Consider the following 21653-nt stretch of genomic DNA (forward strand, 5'->3'; position numbering starts at 1 on the left):
ACGATTACGTACGTTGGACAATATGTAGATATATGGAAATGGTGCGAACATTTAATAAAAGAATGGTTATCTTTATCCGTTAAATGTATTTCATTTATTTGTATAGATACATGTAAGTATATACTCATACATTCAACAGGTGATTAGGTAGGGGAAAAGAAGCGCGAATTGAAAACTAAAAAAAGGTAGCGCCGTTCAGTGACTAAGTTTCAGTCACGTTTGTCGTTTGTCGTAACACTTGTGGTTTATGTATAATAATTTGATCGTTCTACAATATTGCGTTTTATTGTGATTTAGTGTTATTAATAATAAATAATTCTATTATATTTTGTGCAAAATTCGTTATATGGATGTGTAAAAAAGTGTTTAATTTTTTATTTTAATATAAAATCTATATTGTAAAAGGATAATTTTTCTGAATACTGATCGACAAATTGGCGGGATATTATTCTTTGTTCTACAATCTTAAATCTTGAAAAAGATACATGGAAATAGGTTAGTCTCATTGAACATCATGCAATAAATGAAAGGAATGATGTAAGTATATAGTTTATAAATACATTCTTGTTCTTTTTTTTTTTAGTAATTCATATTAAAATTATTCGATGTACATTAATATATGAATTTATTAAATAACGGAAATATATAAAATATTATATAAATTTTTATTAATATATTATATTAATATATTAATATTTATATTAATATATTAAATATATTAATATTTTAATTTTATTTTGATTATAATTCAACACTTACATTTTTACAATTAAAACTAAAAAACAAAGTATAATTATATTAATTTTGAAGAAAGAACTTTTGCTGAATCATGTTTTAATATATAATATTCTTTTCTTTTTAATTCTTTCCAAGAATTAAATTATTTTAACTATTTAATTATAAAAATATATATATAATTATATTGTGATTAATATTTTTATTCCTCGATATATATTATTTAATCGTAATAATACGAAAATATTTTTGCATAAAATTTTTTGCACAAAGAAAAAAAATTATTTCATTAAATTTAATGAATTTTTCCTTACAATTTAAAATAAGATAATATATTTGATTAATATTAATTAGATTTGATAAGTAATTTGACTACAAATAAACTTTAATTCAAAGATTTATTAATTTTCTTTAAATTAAAAAAATTAAATTTTTACAACATATTATTTATAATTTATTTATAATATTAAGGTTTCATTAAAAGTCGAATCCAGTAATTTAATTTTAGAACTTTTAACTTTTAATATTGTTTTCAATAATATATTTCATATATTATTTTTATTTTTTGTTTCTATATATATAATTATAATGTAATTTTAAAATTAAAAAATGATTAAAAATCAATATAATAAAATATATTCTTTATTATTCAAGTATTTCTTTTATCATGTAATTTAATTTTTATATTATATTTAATTAAATAAAAAAAATTAAATAAATAAATTTTATTAATTTATATATACATTTAATAGTATGTATAATATGTAATAAATTCATATGAAATATATTATTTAAATATTATAAGAATGATATTAACAATAATATAGAAATGATAAAATTTTTTTATAAGTATAAATATAAAAATACGTTACGATGTTAATTTTAGATTACAAGAAATTAGAATATTATAGATAACAGATCTGATAATGATATATTCATATATTGTTGTCATTTTTTTTATTTTATATGTATATAATTATAAAACTTGCGTTATTATAAAATTTTGTGTAATTCTATTATTGCGTATTAAATATAGAATTCAGATATAGCGATAATGTGGTATCTTTTTTCAGCGTCTTCAGGAAAATACATGATTTTGAAGTCAACCAGATAAAAAATATCTATTACGGTTATTTCGCATTTCGAATTTATGAAAGAATGACATAATATTAATAAACAATTTATTTAATTTATCTTAATTAACAGTGATGTTATATATTCTGAGATATTATTTAAATTAACTAAACTAAAATATTATCAGTTACCGATTAAAAATATTATTAATAGCAATCAATTTTATATATAAATACTGTTTCTAATTTAAAAAACTTAAAATATCGATCTGGCGCTCCCATATAACTGATCAATATAATACATAACTGATCAATACATAAGCAATAAAATGTCTCTCTTCCGGAAATTTAATGGTAAGTATTTTGCAATTTTAAAATGTTTAAATGCTTATTTTTTCTATTTTTTGATTTTTTCGATTTATTAATTTCTAATTTATTAATAAATATTTTTTAATAATAATTAATAATTATTATTATATCTTTATATTTAGTAATTTGAAAAATGCAATACGATATTTAATATATGTTAAAAAATATATATTTCTTATCTCTTGCATTGATAAAAATATATTTATACATAAATACAATTACTTTAGTGATTAAAATCAGACTGAATTTTGAAAAAAAAATTAAATTTTTTTATATATCTTTATAGAATTTTATTTATTTTTCAGAAAATGCAAATTAAATTTTTATATTTGTCTAAAATTTATTATATTCTGATCAAAATAGTAATAATAATAATAATCCATAAATATATTTTTATAATAAAATAAATTATCATTAATTTATCATATATCGATCGTTAAAATTGACCAATTATTATGCAATACATGCTAGTTTAATAAATGAAACAATAGTTATAACCTTATAAAATTAGAATTAAATAAATATTAATTTTGTATATAGAATTGTATATTAGAATTTTCGTTTCTATTTAGTAATTTTTTAATTATTTATATATTTTTTACACTTTCATGTGATTCATTTTAGTGGAATTTTTTGTAAATATATATATATTTCAAGTATAAATATCGGAAATAGATTATGCACATATTTTAGTCATATGATATAACCTGTAAATATATGCATATGTATGTCTTACATATTTCCTTCAAGTTTTATCTATAATAATATTACTCTTAAAAACAGAAGAGACATTATAACTTATTCGTAATAAATTCATAAGTGCTAGTTTAACTGAAATTTATTGAAAGTTAAATACGAAAATTAACTTTTCAATTAGATATTATTATATGCAGAGATATAAATATACACATTAATATTCTATTGTTATAGCTTATAATAAAATAAATTCCTTCTCGTACAATTTTAATATTTCATTTTAACATATAACGATAAGAATAATGTAAAAACCAATAATGATATACAAAAATGCATATTCCATATTAATTTCGATATCTTTGAGATTTATCAATATTATGAGCAATTATTTTTATATATGCCGTATGATTTTAGTTTTGGAGATATACATAAAAATATTTTTAATATTATAATATCGTATTTAAAGGACTTGAAATAGATTTCAATTATGTATTCGTATATATATATATAAAATATAGAAATAATTTATGTGTAGAGTTTTATATAGAAGCTAAAATACTTAAAAACTGCATGTAAACGAATTAAACGTTGATTATTGGCATCATACAAGCAGTCAGTTCTATATTTATTGGTTCAATGCCATTTATTCTTCGAACGTATGACATTTCGATGATCTCTTCTACTATTTTGCTATATAAGCTAAAATATATATTTAGAAATTGTAAGCGAATTGTTAAGTTGATGGCATCATGTAAACATTCATTTGTTATATTTATTAATCCGATGTCATTTCGAATTTATTACATTGACATTTCAATTAAATTTAATTTCTACTATATTCTAGTTTAGTTTAGTTAGTTTATCATTACAATTTATACTATTAAATTCTCTATTCAATTAAGTTTATATTATTACATTTTGTGTGCAATTAATAAAAATTATTTTCTTTTTATAATAATATTAATTATATAAATCGTATAATTATATAATATTCCTATATATAAATATATAATATTCTTATAAAATATTTTTTTATTTATCAATTTATATAACTTTAATATCAAAAAAATTAATATAAAAAACAAGAAAATAACTATATAATTATATAATAAAACATATAAAAATTTTATTTTTTTCATTAATGATTCATTGTTGATTTGCGATATCATCATATGTTAGAGATAACATGTGACGTTCATTTCACAGAATTATTATATATATATATAAGTTCATTTCAATTAAATCAAGAAGATGAAAAGATCATAAATGAATAACTAAACATAATTAATTTTTATTTTTATCCATTTTTAATCACTGCAATACTTTTGCGCTATTTGACACTTTAATTGTAAGCGAAATCATATTTTATATGTTATGAATGATTATTACATGTGACTAGTATATATGAATTTATATAGTATATTTAGTTTGCACAGTTTAATTTACCTAGATCAAGATTTCGCCATTATGAATCATATATTATATTCAAATATAAAAGTTTAAAAATAAGAATAAAAATTCACTTAAAAATATAATTTTTATTACTTATTTTTTGAAAAATGTAGGGCATATAAGTAATACTTAATTTTATGGTTCGTAAATAGATAGAACGTGCGTTATTGCACGTTTGTAAAATGTTTACATCACCTTCGACGAGTTGAGACCAATGCCAACATATAATATGACATCGTGAATGATCGAATAATCAATCTATGTTTTATAAATGGAACTTTAATTGTAGACAAATGCATGTATGCATTTTTCTAAGAAATGTACTAAACTTTTTTTTATTTCATTGAAACTTAACTATAAATTTTATTAAAATTATCAATCTAAAAAAAAAATGATCATAACTTGGAAGATATTTAATTTAAATATATGAAACTTAATATTGTTAATATTATCTTGACACAATTGAATGACGAAGACAAAAATAATTACCGTTATTTTTCCGGTTTTTTACTTATTTATATAATAAAATTTTTCTGGGAATTTGATCTCATTTAATTGAATACAATTATTATTGTTCATATAGAATATTGTTCATAATGTTTATAAATATTGTTAAATAATACAGATGAAATAAATCATAAGTTTCATAATAAAAAACTATTAAAAATAACTAAATTTTATTAAATATATATAATTAAAATAATATTAATTTAATATTATTAATATTATTAAATTTATTTTACAATTGAAACGAAAGTTGAAAATTTTTTGAAATTTTTCGAAATATATATTATTTAAAATTTAAAAATATCCATATATTCTTATATAGTATAATATGAATATGTAACTATATAACATTTAAGTAAGATGAAATTAAATTAAACTTTTCTATTTATTAATAATAAATTAAATATGCACGTACATATTCCAGAACGAATACCAAGAAGAGCAATTTTAGGTGCCATGATGTTCTTAGCGTGTATGTTTTCATATATGATTCGCACTAATTTGTCAATTATAATCGTTGCTATGGTAAATACAACTAGTAAAAGTGGAGGAAATGGTCCAGCATGTTCTGCTACTATTATCAGTAATACTACGAATAAAACTATTGAACTTAAAGATGTAAGATTTTTTTTTAATTGTATATAATACTATATTATATATATAATATTTATTTGTATTTATTTATATTCAAGAAATCCGCAATTTCTTCAAAAATTTATATTTTCATATTACAGTATGGCGAACGATTTGAATGGAATCAACATATACAAGGTTTTTTACTTTCTGGTTATTTTTATGGAGTTCTTCCAGCAAGTATACCTGCTGGTCTTTTAGCAGAAAAGTATGGAGGTTCTAGAGTAGTAGCGTAAGTTATAATACTTTTTTCGTTATTTTGTATTAAATTTTATACATTATTTATTTACATGTATTTTTTGTGTAATATAGATTTGCAACACTAATACCTGCAGTATTAAATCTTTTGATGCCTTGGGTTTCTGATATTCATTATGGTTTAGTATTTGTTCTTCGTTTTTTGATGGGCTTTTTTGGAGTAAGTTTGCTCAATTATTTATCATTATATCAATTATTTTTTTCATTATTTAAACTTTCCACTGAATAAAATAGTTTTAATAAAATATTTTAATAAAAATATATATAAAATTTTGAATATAAAAATATTTTTCATATTTTTATCCTCGATTTTGAATTTTGAAAATTTTAAACATATTTTTTTTATGTATGAATATTCACTATAAGAAAACATATCTATAAAAATTTTTTATGTATTTCTATTAATTATATTTAATAACAAAATAACGAAATATTTATTATAAAAAAGAATTAATTAATAAATTTATTAAATTAATAGGCAGCTATTTATCCTGCTCTTCATGCAATGATTGCCAGATGGGTTCCTCCTAGTGAGAAAGGTATATTTGTATGGACAATGCAAGGTATTTATATTTAATAAAAATTAAATATAAAATTATATTATATCAAAATAACAAAATATTTTTTGTTTTAGGTGGTCCTTTTGGAACTGTAGTAACATTTACATTATGTGGTCAAATAATCAGTGCTTTTGGTTGGAAAGCTGCATATTATGTTACAAGTGGACTTATATTGATTTTTTATGCTTTATGGGTATTTCTTATATATGATACACCTGATCTTCATCCAGGAATCACAGAAAATGAAAAAGTTTTTATTAAAGAACAAATAGGTACGAGTGTTTCTAAACAGAAAGTAAGTATAAATTTTTATATTTTAAGTTTATGAAATAAATTATATATTCTTTTATACAATACTAGCATTATTAAATATTAATATAAAACTAGGTGAAACTACCAGTCAAAGCTGTTGCTACATCAATACCATTTTTAGTTTTGCTATGGGCTCATTTTGCAAATATGTGGGGTATATATTTCATTGCTACTAATGGACCAAAATATACTTTAGAAGTTCTTGGTTTTGATATGAAATCGGTAATATTATTTAATTTATTATTATTATTATTAATTTATAGATAATTGAAATTGTTTTCAACTGAAACAAGCTAAATTTTATCTAATTACATTTAGGGAGGATCGATTACAGGATTACCTTACATAGCAAGACTTGGTGCTGGAGTATTATTTGCTGCAGCTGGTGATTATGTTCGAAAAAAAAAAATTCTTACTTTAGGATGGATTAGAAAGATATTTATGCTTTTTTGTAAGTAAATTTGAATGATAATTGATTGAATAAATTTTATTTGATGAAATGATGAATGAAAATAAATCTATTTTTATAGCACATATGGGTCCAGCATTAGCTTTGATTGTAATGACATATGTTGGTTGTGATGCAATAACTGCAATTGTTATGCTAATAGTAGCACTAAGTTTTAATGGAGCTGCATGTCAAACTAATTTACAAAATCATCAAGATCTTGCACCCAATTATGCTGGCTCTTTATATGGAATCATGAATACTTTTGGTAGTTTTCCTGGATTTATTATTCCAGCAATTATTGGTGCTTTGACAAATGAAAGAGTATGTATAAAATTAATTATATAAAATTTATACTGTTCTCTTATAAAAAATTAAATGTTCTCTTATAAATGAATTAGTTAAAAACATTTATTGTTATTTTTTTGTAGAATGGAGTAGAAGAATGGCGTGTTATGTTCTGGATCTCAACAGCAGTATTTATATCTGCAACAATACTCTTCTGGTTCTTTGGATCAGCAGAAATTCAATCATGGAATAATTTAAATCAACAAAAAATATCGACATTTTCTGAGGAAGAAACCACACAAATGACTGCAGTGGCCATTAAAGAATTACAGTCAGAAGAAGAAGATGACGAATATAAAGCAGCAAATGTTAATTAAAAAATTGCATTTATATAACTTAACATTAAATTTTCTATACTATTTGTATTAACGCATTTAATCTTATAATATGAAAATTTTCAAATCATTTTATAAATGATATGAATATTATTTTTTTTAAAAAAAATATAAGAAACAATTATTAGTCATCAATATATTTTTGTTTTTTATCTGTAAATTTTTCAATCAATATTTTTAATTGTTAACATTTTTTAAAATACTCGTTTTATTTAGCAATGACCTCAAATTAAAAATACTTATTATAAGTATTAGATATTTATAACTAGATACTTATAAGTCTTAAAAATAATATATAATTTAATGTATCAACACTCTGTGTGTATTTTCGTTAATTATGTGCAAGTTTTTACTTATAAATTATATAAAAATAAAATAATATTAAGTTATTTTTTATGATTTAAATAATTAAGAATTTCAATTTAAAAGTACATATTTATATTAAAACCATTTCATGTATCACATGTATTATGAATATATTGATAAAAGCACAAATACGTACTTTTATAAAAATAAATCAAATAAAATTTATGATGAAAATGTCAATAAGAAGAAATGTATGAACTTTATATGGATATGACATGAGCAATAGTATATATATTTTTATAATGTTTTATTTACATAAGCTTTATAAACTACAATATGAGAGAAATTTCATAAATATATTTTTATACATGTTTCATTGTAATTAATTTAAGAATTATGTACGAAATATAATTATGTATGTATATAATTTATATAATTATTTTTATGCGAGGCGTATATAATAAATGAATGTAATATCACGAATGTATTATATAATATGAATGTTTATGTTTACGACACATAGATAGCTTGGCTGAGAATACTTAAACAGTGTATATGCATTTATTTCTGTCAAATAAATATCTTAAGAATGTATTAATTATTGTAACGTATACATTTAATTATAATTACAAATATATGTAAAATAATATTTTAATTTGTATATTAATTGCAAATAGAAGAATCTTTAGAAAGATGTATAGGAATAATTTTAAAACCATCTCCATGTGATTTCATAGGACATTGAATGTTACACGTATTTGTATTAGGTAAATGTAATTTTGAGAAAGCTTTACACGTTTGTTGTGTACAGCTTGTGTTATTTATAGTTAAACATGCATTGCAACTTGATTTACTGCAACTATAAACTTTTTCATTCTCCATAAGCGAAGTTTGTTGCGAAGAAATAATACAAGTTTCTCGGGTACAAAATGTATTTTTTAATATTTGCAAAGCATTTGCTGCTTGGGAAGTTAATGTACTATGGGTGCTACACAAAACTGGCTGAAATGATGGATCTAGCGAACTTACAGTTGTTTGACTTGAACTATTCGTGGATTCTATAAAATATAATTTAATATATATATTTATTATTTAATAATATGTTTAATAATAAATTCATGTTATATTATATATAAAAATGTATATATTATATATAAATAATAATAATTTTACCTTTTATGGAACATGGTTTCATTATCGTAGCTTCAGTTACGTAAGACCATTCGTTAAATGATTCTGAAAAATAATAAAAAATAAATAAAAAAGTAAATAATAAGCAATAATTACAATAAATACAAAATTTCTTTCATTAAATATATTTACCTCGAGGTTCAAGTTTACCAGATTGTAAAAATACACAAATTGTATGACGAGATTCTTTTGTATCCATCGAGGAAGAAACTTGAAGTTTTGAAGAAGATTTCAAACTTTTTTCTGGACAAGTGATTTCAAGGCTTTCGTCTTCTTGGGATATTTTGGTCATAATATAACAGGGTTTATATGCTAGCAATATATCTTGCGTTCGAAGAATCTTAAACTCTTCTTGTGGAGCACCTTCAATTTTTTGACTATTCGTACAATATTGACACATTGACTGTCTTCTACAGACGGAACATAAAACTTCTTTCGATTTTATAATTTTTTTGACTTCAGAAATTGCTGCTATACTCGTTTGTGTAGCAATTGTTTCTGTTTCTTTCTTCGACAACAATTCAAGAATTTTCTTCTTTCTTTTAGCTAATACTTGATCTATTGGCTTGCCTAAAATATATAAAAATGTTATTGTTAGGTAATGAATTAAATACTTGATTAAATCTTATATCTTATTTTAATGCAAAATAATCTGTAAAAGAATGAATATGAAATTTTTAATTTAATGATATTTTAATAACGTAATATTTTAATGTATATTGATACTAACGCTGTGCTTGTTTTTCTAGTTCCATAAGTTTTGTTATTATATTTGTCGTTCGTTGTAGAATTCTATTTAAAATGATCTTAACATTTTTAGCGGCATTTTTAGATACATTAACGCAAACTATCTGCAACAAATCATCTATCAAAGGTAGGACAATAATCGATGCTTCTAAAGGATCTACAATCATATCGAGTTTTAATTTTTTCAATACATCTTTTTCTGTTTTGTCTAATTTGTATGTAGCTATAGTTTGTATGCTTTGTTCTTTCATGGGATATCTAATTCTTTCGGCACATTTATCGATAATTTCATCTATTATATCATCTACTATAATTCTAACTTCAATTCCTTTATTAATACAATCTTCCAAGTAATTCAATATCATATTTTTTGTTTCCCAATAATCCGATAAAAGCATCGTATTAGATTCTTTCGGTTCGCAACTCAAATCAGTTTGTACTTGATTATCTATGACGAAGATTTTCGTGCGATTATTATATTTAATATAAGTTTGCACAGTTTTATCCGCAGTCTCAGCTTGTATTTGACTGGTCGGATCATCTATCCAAAATACACGTATTAATATAAAATGTAATATTTCAGTGATATCCATGTCTCTTTCTTCTTCGTCGCTAAGTTTAGAAACGAATTCTTCACGTTCTTCGTCCGTGACGTCTGCGGATAGTTGATCGATCACAACATCTTGCGGTGTTTCGGGATGGAAGCTAATAATAGTTGCAGCTACGTTGCTCCTCTTTAAATCGGGCATGGGACCCTCTTTCATAGATGCTATATAATATATATTTTAATAGAAATTAGAAATGTATCTGTCTATATTTTTAATGTCTAAAGATCCTAAAAATGTTACGAAGCAATTAATTTTATTACTTCATATTCTTATAAAAAAAAAGATATGTGTGATCAGATATGTATCATATTTTTATAAAAAAAAAGATATGAATAATAAAGAATGACAAATCACATACTCATGATATCTCTAAAATATTGTAAAGGTGGGTATGGTGGATGCATATACATCGTTTGTGAGGCTTCATCTCGGTATTCAATAGAAATATGTACGACTGGTATTCCCTGTAAATATGTTTGAACTTCTGCATCTTCTTTGGGTTTTTCTTCTGGTTGTTCTGTCTTTTCTGGCTGTTCTAGCTCTTCTGGCTGTTCTAGCTCTTCTGGCTGTTCTAGCTCTTCTGGCTGTTCTAGCTCTTCTGGTTGTTCTAGCTCTTCTGCTTGTTCTAGCTCTTCTGCCTGTTCTAGCTCTTCTGCCTGTTCTAGCTCTTCTGGCTGTTCTAAGTCTTCTGGCTCTTCTGGTTCCTCATCTTTTGCTTCTTTAGTATCTACAAATTGTCTAAGCGGTCGTCTCAATACGATTTCATCAGGATCAAGGACTAAGTTTACATCCGGTGTTGATGATACTATCGTTGTATCAGCAATTTTTCTTAATGTTGCATCCTCTTCTGGAGTTACCGTGATAAGAGTTTGAATCCAAGCATCATCTTCTGACGTCATCTAATAATAATAATATATGAATAATATATAAATACAATGTATAGCAAATATTTTGAAGACATTCATCGATATATTATTATCTTATGAATATTTAAAAAAAATACAATATTATACATAATACTATAACAATATTATGTTTAATGTACTAAAAATATCTAATTGTCGATAATAAGAGAAATCTTTTAGTTTCTTTCATAATGCAAATAAATGATTAATTTTATAATTTTGGTAATATTTTGTTAACTTACTATGATAAGTAATTAAATATAAATTATTGTACGTAATGTTTCTACTAATATAATTTGGTATTAATGAAAAAATATATTTATTATTCTGAGATGTCATCTCAGATTTCTTACAAGAACTTTCAAAAAATTTAATAATTTATTTGGAAATTTTGTTGATAGAATTTTACATAATAAAAGGTTACAGGTTCTATGACGTCAAAAGAATGATATCTAACTTCAAATAATATACAAGATTTTTCAGATTTTTCCCGCCAAATCAATACGATTAATAATATCTTTTCTTTGAACAATATTTTCCACTTTATTTATGATTACTTTGTATAGAAAGAGAAAGAAAATAGTAAAAGAAGGATAGAGATAAGATAAAAATATGGGAATCAGCGCCATCTCTGGAGTGCCGTAAATGAAATTCATATAAAAAGGATAAAATAAGGAAAGAATTGACCGTCAGCGTCATCTATGGAGTGATAAAGATACTTTTTTAAAGACTGGATAATAAAAAATAGGAATTATCGACTAGCATCACTATTCTACATTACCTATTTTTGAAGAGATGTTTTTAATTTTCAAAAGATGACGGTAATAGTCAATTCTTATCTATCTCTATCCTTTTCTTATTATTTTCTATCCTTTCTATATGAGTTTCATTTACGGCACTCTGAAGATGGCGCTGATTTTCATATTTTTATTCTATCTCTGTCCTTTTCTTACTACTTACTCTTTTATACTTATACTTACTTACAAAATTATCTTACAAAATTTATACATTTTTTTTAAATATTTGAAAAAAATACTTATTGTAATTAGTATTTTAGAAAAAATTTAATTTTATCTTTGAAAATGTAATCTACAATATATTAATTATAATAATATTATGTTAATTTATAAATTATAATACCGTTGTAAATTGTAAATAATTTGAGCAAATATTCTTTTTATTTTTAACAAATTTTAATATTTTTGTTAAAATATTTGTTAAAAATAATTGTAGGATAAGAATTTTATTTTTATTTGTTAACAATTAAAAAAATATACGTAGCAAAATCATCATCTTTATTTATTTCATAATAATTTATGTAAATATAATGTAAAATGCAGAAACTTCTTGTAAATGTACTTTGTAACAGAATATTTGTTCTTTCTGTTATTTATAATTTCAGTTATAATCTTATTTTAAATCGAATGTTTAAGAATAATAGAAAAATAATAAAAGGATTTCTTCTACTCTCAAGGAACAATTCTTATTTCTAATATTCAGGAATATTATTTATTATTTTATTATCCGAAAGTTCAACTATTGGAAAATTTTTGTCACTGTATTAATTCGAATATGAGAAGTTCTATAATACAGTGTAATTTTATGTTAAGGTTGCCTATATGCGACCTTACGTTGCGTATGCATTTGGCCGAACGTGAAATACAGAGTAAGTACCGTTTATTCAAATAGAATTTTTTACAATAATTTCAACAATAATTTTTCGAATCGATTAGTTATACTTTTATCATTTTACATATAATTAATTATATTGTCACATTATCCAATATTTCTATTTTATTAATACTACATAAATAATCTTATCAATTTTAAACACATTATACTTTTTCTTTCAGATGTAAGTATTTTCAACGAAGAAAAACATAATTTGAATATCATGAGGTCAATGTATCAGCTCATTTAACACAATTCAATCGACTTACGTTAACAATCGCTTCTATTCCACTCACTTTAATGTTTCTCGCTTCAATATCCGCGAACAGCGAACAAAGCGAAAATAGTAAACACAGTACATTTTATCTACAACACTTCAACTTTACTTCTTCACTTTATCGCAACGTGAAATTGTACAAAACAATTCCACTCAGTGTAATGAATCGAGGATCAATTTATCGAAAAAATGGAATAATATTCATGATAAATTGTATTATATCTTCCAAATAATTCCAAATATCATGTTTCGCTTTGAAGGAAAACATATTTTGCTACGAAAAGAAATGACGGATATAATTCAAACATACGATACAAAAAAAGATACAAGAAGAAAAATATACACAGTATTTTCTAACACGGAGAGTACCGAACGAGAAAACGTTCCAGCGTATGATAGAATGTTTACAGCCATGACGTTAATAAACTGCATCATTGGCAATATGTATAAGAATTAACATATAAATATTTTTCCCAAAGTTTGATCTTTTCAATCTTGATGCAACGGATGTGCAACCAATTCCATTCTCACGAATCGCATTTTATTCACCGATGAAGCGATATTCACGCGATCTGGAATTTTCACGCGCGCAGCAAACACACGTGAATGGAGGAAAATCCACATTGCGTAGTGCAAAATAAATATCAAAGGGAATTTAGTATGAACGTATGGTTGGAAGTATTGGACAATAAGTTGATAGGCTCGTTCTTTTTACCGGTCTTCTTTTGTCTTACGAGAGAGATTTACTTGGAATTTTTGAAAACTGTCTACTATAATTGTTGAAAGATGTGAATTTATACGTGAGAAGAGACATGTGGTTTATGCACGACGAATCATCGATCCATTTCGGCTTTGATGCCACGCAATATTTGAACGAAAAATATCCCGATAGGTCGGTCTCCTGATTTGAATTCATTGGATCAGTGTGGGATTACTTGAAAACTTTGGTGTACAAAACGTCGGTGTACGACGAGAATATTCTGCAGATGCGAATTATAGACAAGTGTAAGAAAATTGGAGCAAAGATTAAACTATTCAAATAAATTCAACAGTCGTTCCGTAAAAGGCTGAGATTGTATCGAGGAGAGAAGTAGTAATAAACAATAACAATAAATTTATTATCATATATATATATCAAATACAATAAACATAATTTTTAATGAAAATAAATTGTTTTTTTTCAATTTAGAGAATCTTACTTGGACGCTTTGGTGCTATTTTAAGGACAAATGTTCGTATTTCCATTGGTTTCAAAATTATATTTATGACACCGTCTTTAATTTCTACGGGCTGATATTCTTCTTCCAATTGAAGAATATCATTCGTCTCAGCATTCCATTTCAAACGATTCATATCCTTGAACCATTGATTACCACCTAATGTAGTCTCCTTAACGGATACGATCGTAAAAGTTGTAAACAAATCCTATTGTAACAAAATCATAAATTAAATATTAATATATTTTTATGTACAGCATTGGATATTTTGTAAAAGATAATTCGAAACATACTTGTATATTAACTGTTACAGGTTTCGATAAATTCTCAGTTTCATCTATTTCGAAAATATGTTCTAATCTTAGTAGAAGAGAATCTTCTTTCCACGGTTCCAAAGTTAAAATGTGAACATTTGGTGGCAACGCTTTGGCAAGACCTATATTCTAGAAGCAATAAAAATTCTAACTTGTTTCTATTTCTCTGACGATTTTTAATACGTTTATGATTTATACTTCTGTACTTAAATATCATTTACTTGGTAAATACCACTTACTTGCAAGGCAGCATATTGTGCATACGTTGAAAAATTACTTTCATTAGATATAATAAAAGGCCATGGACGAAGCAACAGTTGAAGCGCCAAAGTTTTTTCTTTTATCGCAAGTTCATCCAAATTTTTTATACTACCACCCATAATATAATGAGAACCTCTAACCACTAAACCTTCACCATATGCAGATTCATTGAGAGCTTCTCCTACACCGAATGCATCATCTTTGAGAAGTCTTCTATGAACCTATAATATATGGATATATTTACTTTTTCCCTTTTGGTATATAACACAATTAATCTTACCATCATTTCAATCTCTCCATCTTTCATACTAGTTCCTCCTTGCGCTCGATCCGTTAATAAACTAAGTTTGAGACGTCTTTCTTCATCTTTCAATGAAATTTTTGAAGTAATGGGATAATAATTCCCAGACACTTCTTCTTGCAGCTTTACTTTCCACGTTGGTCGATAATCTCTTTTTCGTTTCAACATTTCTCGACCGTTACTATCAGTGTAAAATTCTCCAGAAGAATTCAAATTGCTATAGTATCTCGTTATTATCTCTTTGCCAATCATATCCCTAAAATAATTTCATAAGTATTTATTTCATTTCATTGTGTAAATAATTTATAACACTTCGTTTGAATTACTCTACTATTTCTAAGATATAAAAATTTGTATATTTGATCCACTTACTTGATGGGTATTGGTCCAACGAGCCAATCGAATTCAACATAATCCATTCCATTGTAAACTCTAATTACCTGAGATACCCAATTATTGACATATTGATGAATTTCCTCTACCAATGGACCTATAAAATGAATCAAATTTATTAATATAATTTGATAATTTTCCTGTATCTTTGATGTATCTTTCATTAAAGAATTAATTACCTTTATATACTTTGTAAGTATTAGGTGTTATGAAATTTTTAACAAACATGCTTCTGGGTCTGAATATATATGCGCCAGAAGATCTATTTTTAAATTCCTCATTGTTTCCTTCCATTCCTTCGTAATAATGGAACGATTGAGTCAGTCTCATGTTTTTTTCTTTCTTCCATTCGACTACAATATGACCATACTGGTTCACTGATATATTATAAAACTGAAATAATTTATACATTATTAATATATTTACACATTTTGTATAATTTGTAAAATTAAAATGGATTATTATTTGTAATTTCTAAATTTAATTTCTAATTATTTGTAAATTTTGAAATAATTTTTAAGATATAAATTTCTAATTTGCAGATCCTAATTTTCAAAAGATGATTTTTCTATTAATAATAAATTTTATAATCGTATACCTTGTTACCAATAGAGATTTCCTCTATAGCTTCTTGTTTTGCACTTCCTGTTCTTTTGATAATATAAGACTTATAACCCAAAGGTGGCAATGATGCGAGAAATACAAGTTCATACGTAGCATTACTCTTTCTTCCCGGTATTGCATGCACGGAATTAGGAATAGGAACTAATTGTGAAATCATTTCTTCTCCATCTTGAAAGAAAGTTATATATCGATTAACATATTAATACCTTTCACGTTAATGAAATAAGGAAATAAGAAATTTTTTTTCTATTTCAATTTCATATTTTAAATTATTAATATTAAAATTAATCATCCATTTTGATTACCTGAGAAATCTATAACTTTGTATGCATTTTCTTGAACAGGAATGCGGATAGGGGATACGACATTTTGACTCAAAGGATTATAAATCGCTAAAATGAAATCGTTGCCTTCCGTGTACGTACACGAGCTTATGTTCAATTGCATGCAAGAGTATATATGTTCTTTTAAAAATTCTGAATTTTCTTTTAACATCCATTTTCTATGAAATAAGAAATAATAATAAAATGAAAATTATAATAATAAATTTCGATTAAAAATTAAAAAAAATTTCAAAATATAATACCTTAAGGCTTTGTAAGCAATGTTTGTTCCTTGTTTCATGCCATTATATAATATTCGCGCATAATCATCTGCAACCAATTGTTTCTCAGTTCCAGAGACCGCATCATGATGTTGCAACACTCCCATTGCTTCTCGAAAATATTCTAATTCTTTCTCGTAACTTTTCAATTGAGTCAATGCGGACAGTTGCTTGGATATCTAGAATTGCATCGAAAGAATCGTATTTTCATTTTTCTTATTTTTAATTGCAGGTATAATTTTTAATACAAACGAAATGATTTCTTACTTGCAAAAGATTGTTTCCCATTCTTTCGAAGAATTTGATCGTTGGTCTGGAGGAGAAATAACCAGTCCAATATGAATGTGGATCACTCGCGTAGGGAAAGAAATCGTCATCTTTCGTTGTCCATTGCAATTTTGCATCATGTACTGCTTTTAAGTAGCACGATGGTGTAGAATAAAATATATTCACGTCGGAGCTATTTCTCTCTCTTACATATCTATATAAATATGAATTATTATGTGTAAAAAATTTTTCTATTTAAAATATTAGGTTTTATGATTAAATTTTTTGTTCAATTCTAATATTTAAAAAAGCTGAAAATAGGAAATAAAAAATTGTAAAAAATTAACTTAAATTCATATAAAAAAAATATCAATATCTCATATTTTTTAAGTTAATTATTTGAATATTCTACATGAAATTCTACATGTTTTACCTGATCAATTTCTCTAAGTTAGTGAACCACATTTCAGCATGTTGATAATTAAAATCATCACCCATTGTAAAAATTACATTATTAGTCTTGTAGAAATTTGCTTGAAGATGAGCATATTTCACTAATTTTTCGACCTGCCGTATATATATACCGTATATAATACCGTATATATTATCTTACTTACCAATATATCCCAGATAGCATACTGTTTAGAATTATATTTATAAAATATAATATAATATTTATAAAAAGTAAACAAATATATATATATATATTTGAGAATTAGAAGCAATTTAGTAATACTAATGAATATAATATTGAAAGTGAAAATTACTGACAAATAGTCAATATAACTTTTAACTTTACTCAATTACAAAAAACACTTTTGAAAATAATTCTCGATAATTTTATCTTTAAATATATTTAATGATTGATTTTTTTTTTTTTAATAAAAAGATGTTTCTATGCTATCTGGGAAAATGTTAAAATTACAGGACGTTTTCCTTCCTTTTCTTCCTATATTTTTTATACGTGTATAAACGAAACAAAGAGATTTTAACGAAATAAAACTACCTTATTAGTATATCCATATTAGAAAAGTACATTTCCGCTTGTTGATAAGTGAAATCTCCTCCCATTGTTAATATGATGTTATTTGTACGATATACTTCAGATTGATGAACCGCATATTGTAAAAATCTATTGACCTGTTATACAAAAGATATCAATTTCATTCGAAAAAGATTTGAAGATCAATTGTATTGTTTAAAACGTGATTGAAATAGCAAATTAAAACTGATTGTGAGAATAAATTTTGATGGACAATAAAGATATTAAGAAATAATAAACTAGAGATTATTAGTATTAGTAGTAACAAACTGCTATTAATAGAATTAATAAAAAGGAAGGAAACAAAGTCCAATGAATATATTTGTTAAAAATTTTCAAATCATTTTTTGTAAAATTTTTTGTCAAGTGACAAAAAAATATTTATTGCACATTGCACATTAAGATGTTAAAAAATGTAGTTATCAGTTATATATGAAGTGTTAGTTTACAAAAAATGATTCAAAAACTAATAATATATACCCTCTCGTCAACGTTATAGTCTGGACTTTCGAGATCATCGTTTATTGGTTCATCATTGCACAAGACATCGTAACAGAAACCAGGTGGTGGACTATAGTTATTGTACAATACAACTGTGAATAAATCTGCTTGTGATCCTATAATTCAAATTGTTAATATAATAAGAATAATAATTGTTACTAGTTGCGTTTCTTAAGTTTCTTAAGAAACTCATTACCTAGATTCGAACTTCCTTTCCAAATGAATTCCATCGTTTTATCTTTGAGTCTTTTGCTCTTATCTTGATAATCAAGGCGACCAAAAAACATTCCATCGAATCCCAATTGTGCAAATAAAGATGCTTGTTCTCTGGAATGACCAAAAGGATCTATCTGCCATCCTATATGTGGTCTTGCACAGCTTCCAAAGGTATCGTTAAGACGTCTGGAAAAATGAAAAAAAATTAATTTTAGGATCAAAATGTATTAAACCTTTTTTCCTAAACATATATCTGTATAAATTAATTAAAATGATATAAGAAAATGCAAATAAAAAGAATTTAAATTTGGTGAAAAATTATCATTGATTTAATCGAAAATTTATCACCTGAATCCCCAAGTATATTGATCTATAAGAGAATGATAGTGAGTAACTGCCTCATCATTCATAGTCCATCCACCACCGATAATTTCTAATCTTCCTTGATTTATTAGATCTCGCACATCTTGCTTGGTTTTTTCGTTTTGACGCAACCACCATTTCCATAAAAATGCAGTTTCCACGTAAATAAATCTGATCAGATAAATATAAGTCTTATAAATTCTTGTGATATGAAATAACAAATGCAATAATGATTTGTAATGAATAATTTATAAAATTAGTTTCGTTTAATTTAATACTATTATTATTTGAGAAAATATTGTAATATAATATTTTTGTTGCATTATAATAAATAACATAAAAATAAATTTTAATTACTTTCTTTCAGGATTCGCCAACAACGCTTGAATTACACTATCAAGAATGTATTGTACACCTGCTTTTTGAATATTTGAACGACCTTTAAAAAAAAAAATAATCAAAATTTAATAATATATATTTAATATTGTTTTAATAAATATAATATATAAAATAATAATAAATTATAATGTGTGACTTACTTCCAAAATAATACTGATCGACTGTTTTCAACCAACCAACATCATCGTGAGTATGAGCTACTAAATGAATATTTAGTTTTTTTGAATCCGTAATAGGACATGCCTATAATAATAAAAAATTTTCTAGAATTTACCATAAAAATATTTTATTTCAATTTTTAATACATTATTTAGAAAATTTAAGGGTGCTAGACTAATTTTAGTGTGTAACATGTTGTTGTTATGATTTAAAATATAAAAATCAGATATAAGTAATATCTTAAATAATATTAAGATATAAACGAACAAATATTTATGATGGAGAGTCATTTCAATATCTTTTAAAATTTAAAAACTGTTGAGAAATGTAAATAAGACTGGACAGATAAGAAAGCATTTAGAAAGATATATTTCACTAAAAAAATTGAAACATATAAACTATTTAGTTTTTCAATCATTTTTCATAATCATTATATATAAAATTTATTTAAAATTGAAGAAATTAAAATTAAAAAATTATTTAAATATGAAGAAGAGATTATAATTCTACAAATTATTGTATTATATGTATGTCAATAAATATATAATATATATACAAAAATGTAAATACAAATAAAAATAACTTATTTTTTAATTGATATTCACGAAATAGTTTAAATGATATCATTGGCATGATCAATCAACTAAATTATCATAACTTATTTTATATAATCTTATTTTTTAAAGATTTTATTATTGAATAAAATTTAATAAAAATATTATTCAATTTTTAAATTTGTATTATTTTTAATACCAATTATTATTATTAATACCAATTTTTAAATTGGTATTATTAATTATATTGTACTTAATTATTTATATATTTATTATTCTATGTTGTCTTAAGAACGAGTTTTTCATATAACATACTGTGATTAATTATACGTCTAATATTATATTTATTGTAAATTACTATTTAAAAAATACTAATTAACCGGAAAAAAAGAATATATCCATGAGAATGATGAAGAATAATGAAATGAAAAATGATAATACAAAAAATTTTACATATCATACAAAGAATATTATTTAATTTAAGAATTTTATATAATTTTATCTAAATTATTTATATTCAAAAAATTATTTTTATTTAATAACTTTATTTAATAACTTTAAATATTTAGTGCCTATATAAATATAAATTTGATCGTTTTAATTAAAATAATTTTCAAAGTGATCAAATAAAAATAAAAAAAAAATAGTCTGATATTAATACGGTCCAGCGATATCTTTATGTAAGATATAAAACTGTGAATAAAAAAATTTATTATTCAATCGATTTGAAGTTATTACTTGTTTTGAAATAAAGAATTAATTTTCGAATACCTCGTAACCACAAACTTGTGTTTGCCTTCTTGGAATGCTCGCTCCATGTCCATGGGTAAAGAATAGCAAAAACGAGATCAACAAAAATTCGAGCCACGACATAATCAACTCACCACTTCAGACTTTCAGTCGTTAATGAAACAATCACCCACTCTTCCTCTACTTATATCGTTTCTCTACGTTACGGCTCCGCGCCATCATATTATTACGTCAAAGTTGGAAGAAGATAATGTCTA

The 21653-nt window shown here is 24.0% G+C and overlaps 3 protein-coding genes and 1 long non-coding RNA gene across 6 annotated transcripts; 2 read left to right on the forward strand and 2 right to left on the reverse strand.

The window, feature by feature from the left end:
• Window positions 1-187: 187 nt before the first annotated feature.
• LOC107996128 (sialin) lies at window positions 188-8728 on the forward strand. Its single transcript, XM_017054040.3, has 11 exons — window positions 188-537; window positions 1809-2162; window positions 5257-5450; window positions 5567-5697; window positions 5778-5883; window positions 6202-6286; window positions 6358-6578; window positions 6671-6817; window positions 6914-7046; window positions 7126-7367; window positions 7475-8728. The coding sequence occupies exons 2-11, from the start codon at window positions 2138-2140 to the stop codon at window positions 7706-7708; spliced, it is 1518 nt and encodes a 505-aa protein (XP_016909529.1). The 5' UTR covers window positions 188-537; window positions 1809-2137; the 3' UTR covers window positions 7709-8728.
• LOC107996126 (uncharacterized) lies at window positions 8323-13556 on the reverse strand. Of its 2 annotated transcripts, XM_062074034.1 has the most exons (7): window positions 11908-12056; window positions 11726-11769; window positions 10937-11477; window positions 9954-10739; window positions 9356-9793; window positions 9206-9268; window positions 8323-9090 (listed from the first exon to the last, which is right to left on the reverse strand). In XM_062074034.1, the coding sequence occupies exons 3-7, from the start codon at window positions 11475-11477 to the stop codon at window positions 8696-8698; spliced, it is 2223 nt and encodes a 740-aa protein (XP_061930018.1). In that variant the 5' UTR covers window positions 11726-11769; window positions 11908-12056; the 3' UTR covers window positions 8323-8695. The 2 variants fall into 2 exon arrangements, with proteins under 2 accessions (XP_061930018.1, XP_028521694.2); XM_028665893.2 differs by lacking the exons at window positions 11726-11769; window positions 11908-12056 and adding an exon at window positions 13424-13556.
• LOC107996111 (uncharacterized) lies at window positions 12924-15278 on the forward strand. The gene is made up of 3 exons (XR_001765727.3): window positions 12924-13149; window positions 13337-14524; window positions 14621-15278. It is a non-coding gene; the product is annotated as an uncharacterized LOC107996111 (long non-coding RNA).
• LOC107996108 (lysosomal alpha-mannosidase) lies at window positions 14526-21611 on the reverse strand. 2 transcript variants are annotated; one of them, XM_017054004.3, is made up of 17 exons: window positions 21418-21611; window positions 20074-20176; window positions 19892-19973; window positions 19520-19705; window positions 19152-19357; window positions 18935-19071; window positions 17846-17979; window positions 17413-17626; window positions 17128-17324; window positions 16847-17043; window positions 16516-16709; window positions 16097-16310; window positions 15897-16014; window positions 15504-15780; window positions 15202-15444; window positions 14942-15091; window positions 14526-14856 (listed from the first exon to the last, which is right to left on the reverse strand). In XM_017054004.3, the coding sequence occupies exons 1-17, from the start codon at window positions 21517-21519 to the stop codon at window positions 14617-14619; spliced, it is 2994 nt and encodes a 997-aa protein (XP_016909493.1). In that variant the 5' UTR covers window positions 21520-21611; the 3' UTR covers window positions 14526-14616. The 2 variants fall into 2 exon arrangements, with proteins under 2 accessions (XP_016909493.1, XP_016909492.1); XM_017054003.3 differs by lacking the exon at window positions 17846-17979 and adding an exon at window positions 18419-18552.
• Between the last annotated feature and the right edge of the window lie 42 nt (window positions 21612-21653).

The sequence above is a fragment of the Apis cerana genome, linkage group LG4 (genome assembly GCF_029169275.1).
Source record: "Apis cerana isolate GH-2021 linkage group LG4, AcerK_1.0, whole genome shotgun sequence".
Lineage (NCBI taxonomy): Eukaryota > Metazoa > Arthropoda > Insecta > Hymenoptera > Apidae > Apis > Apis cerana.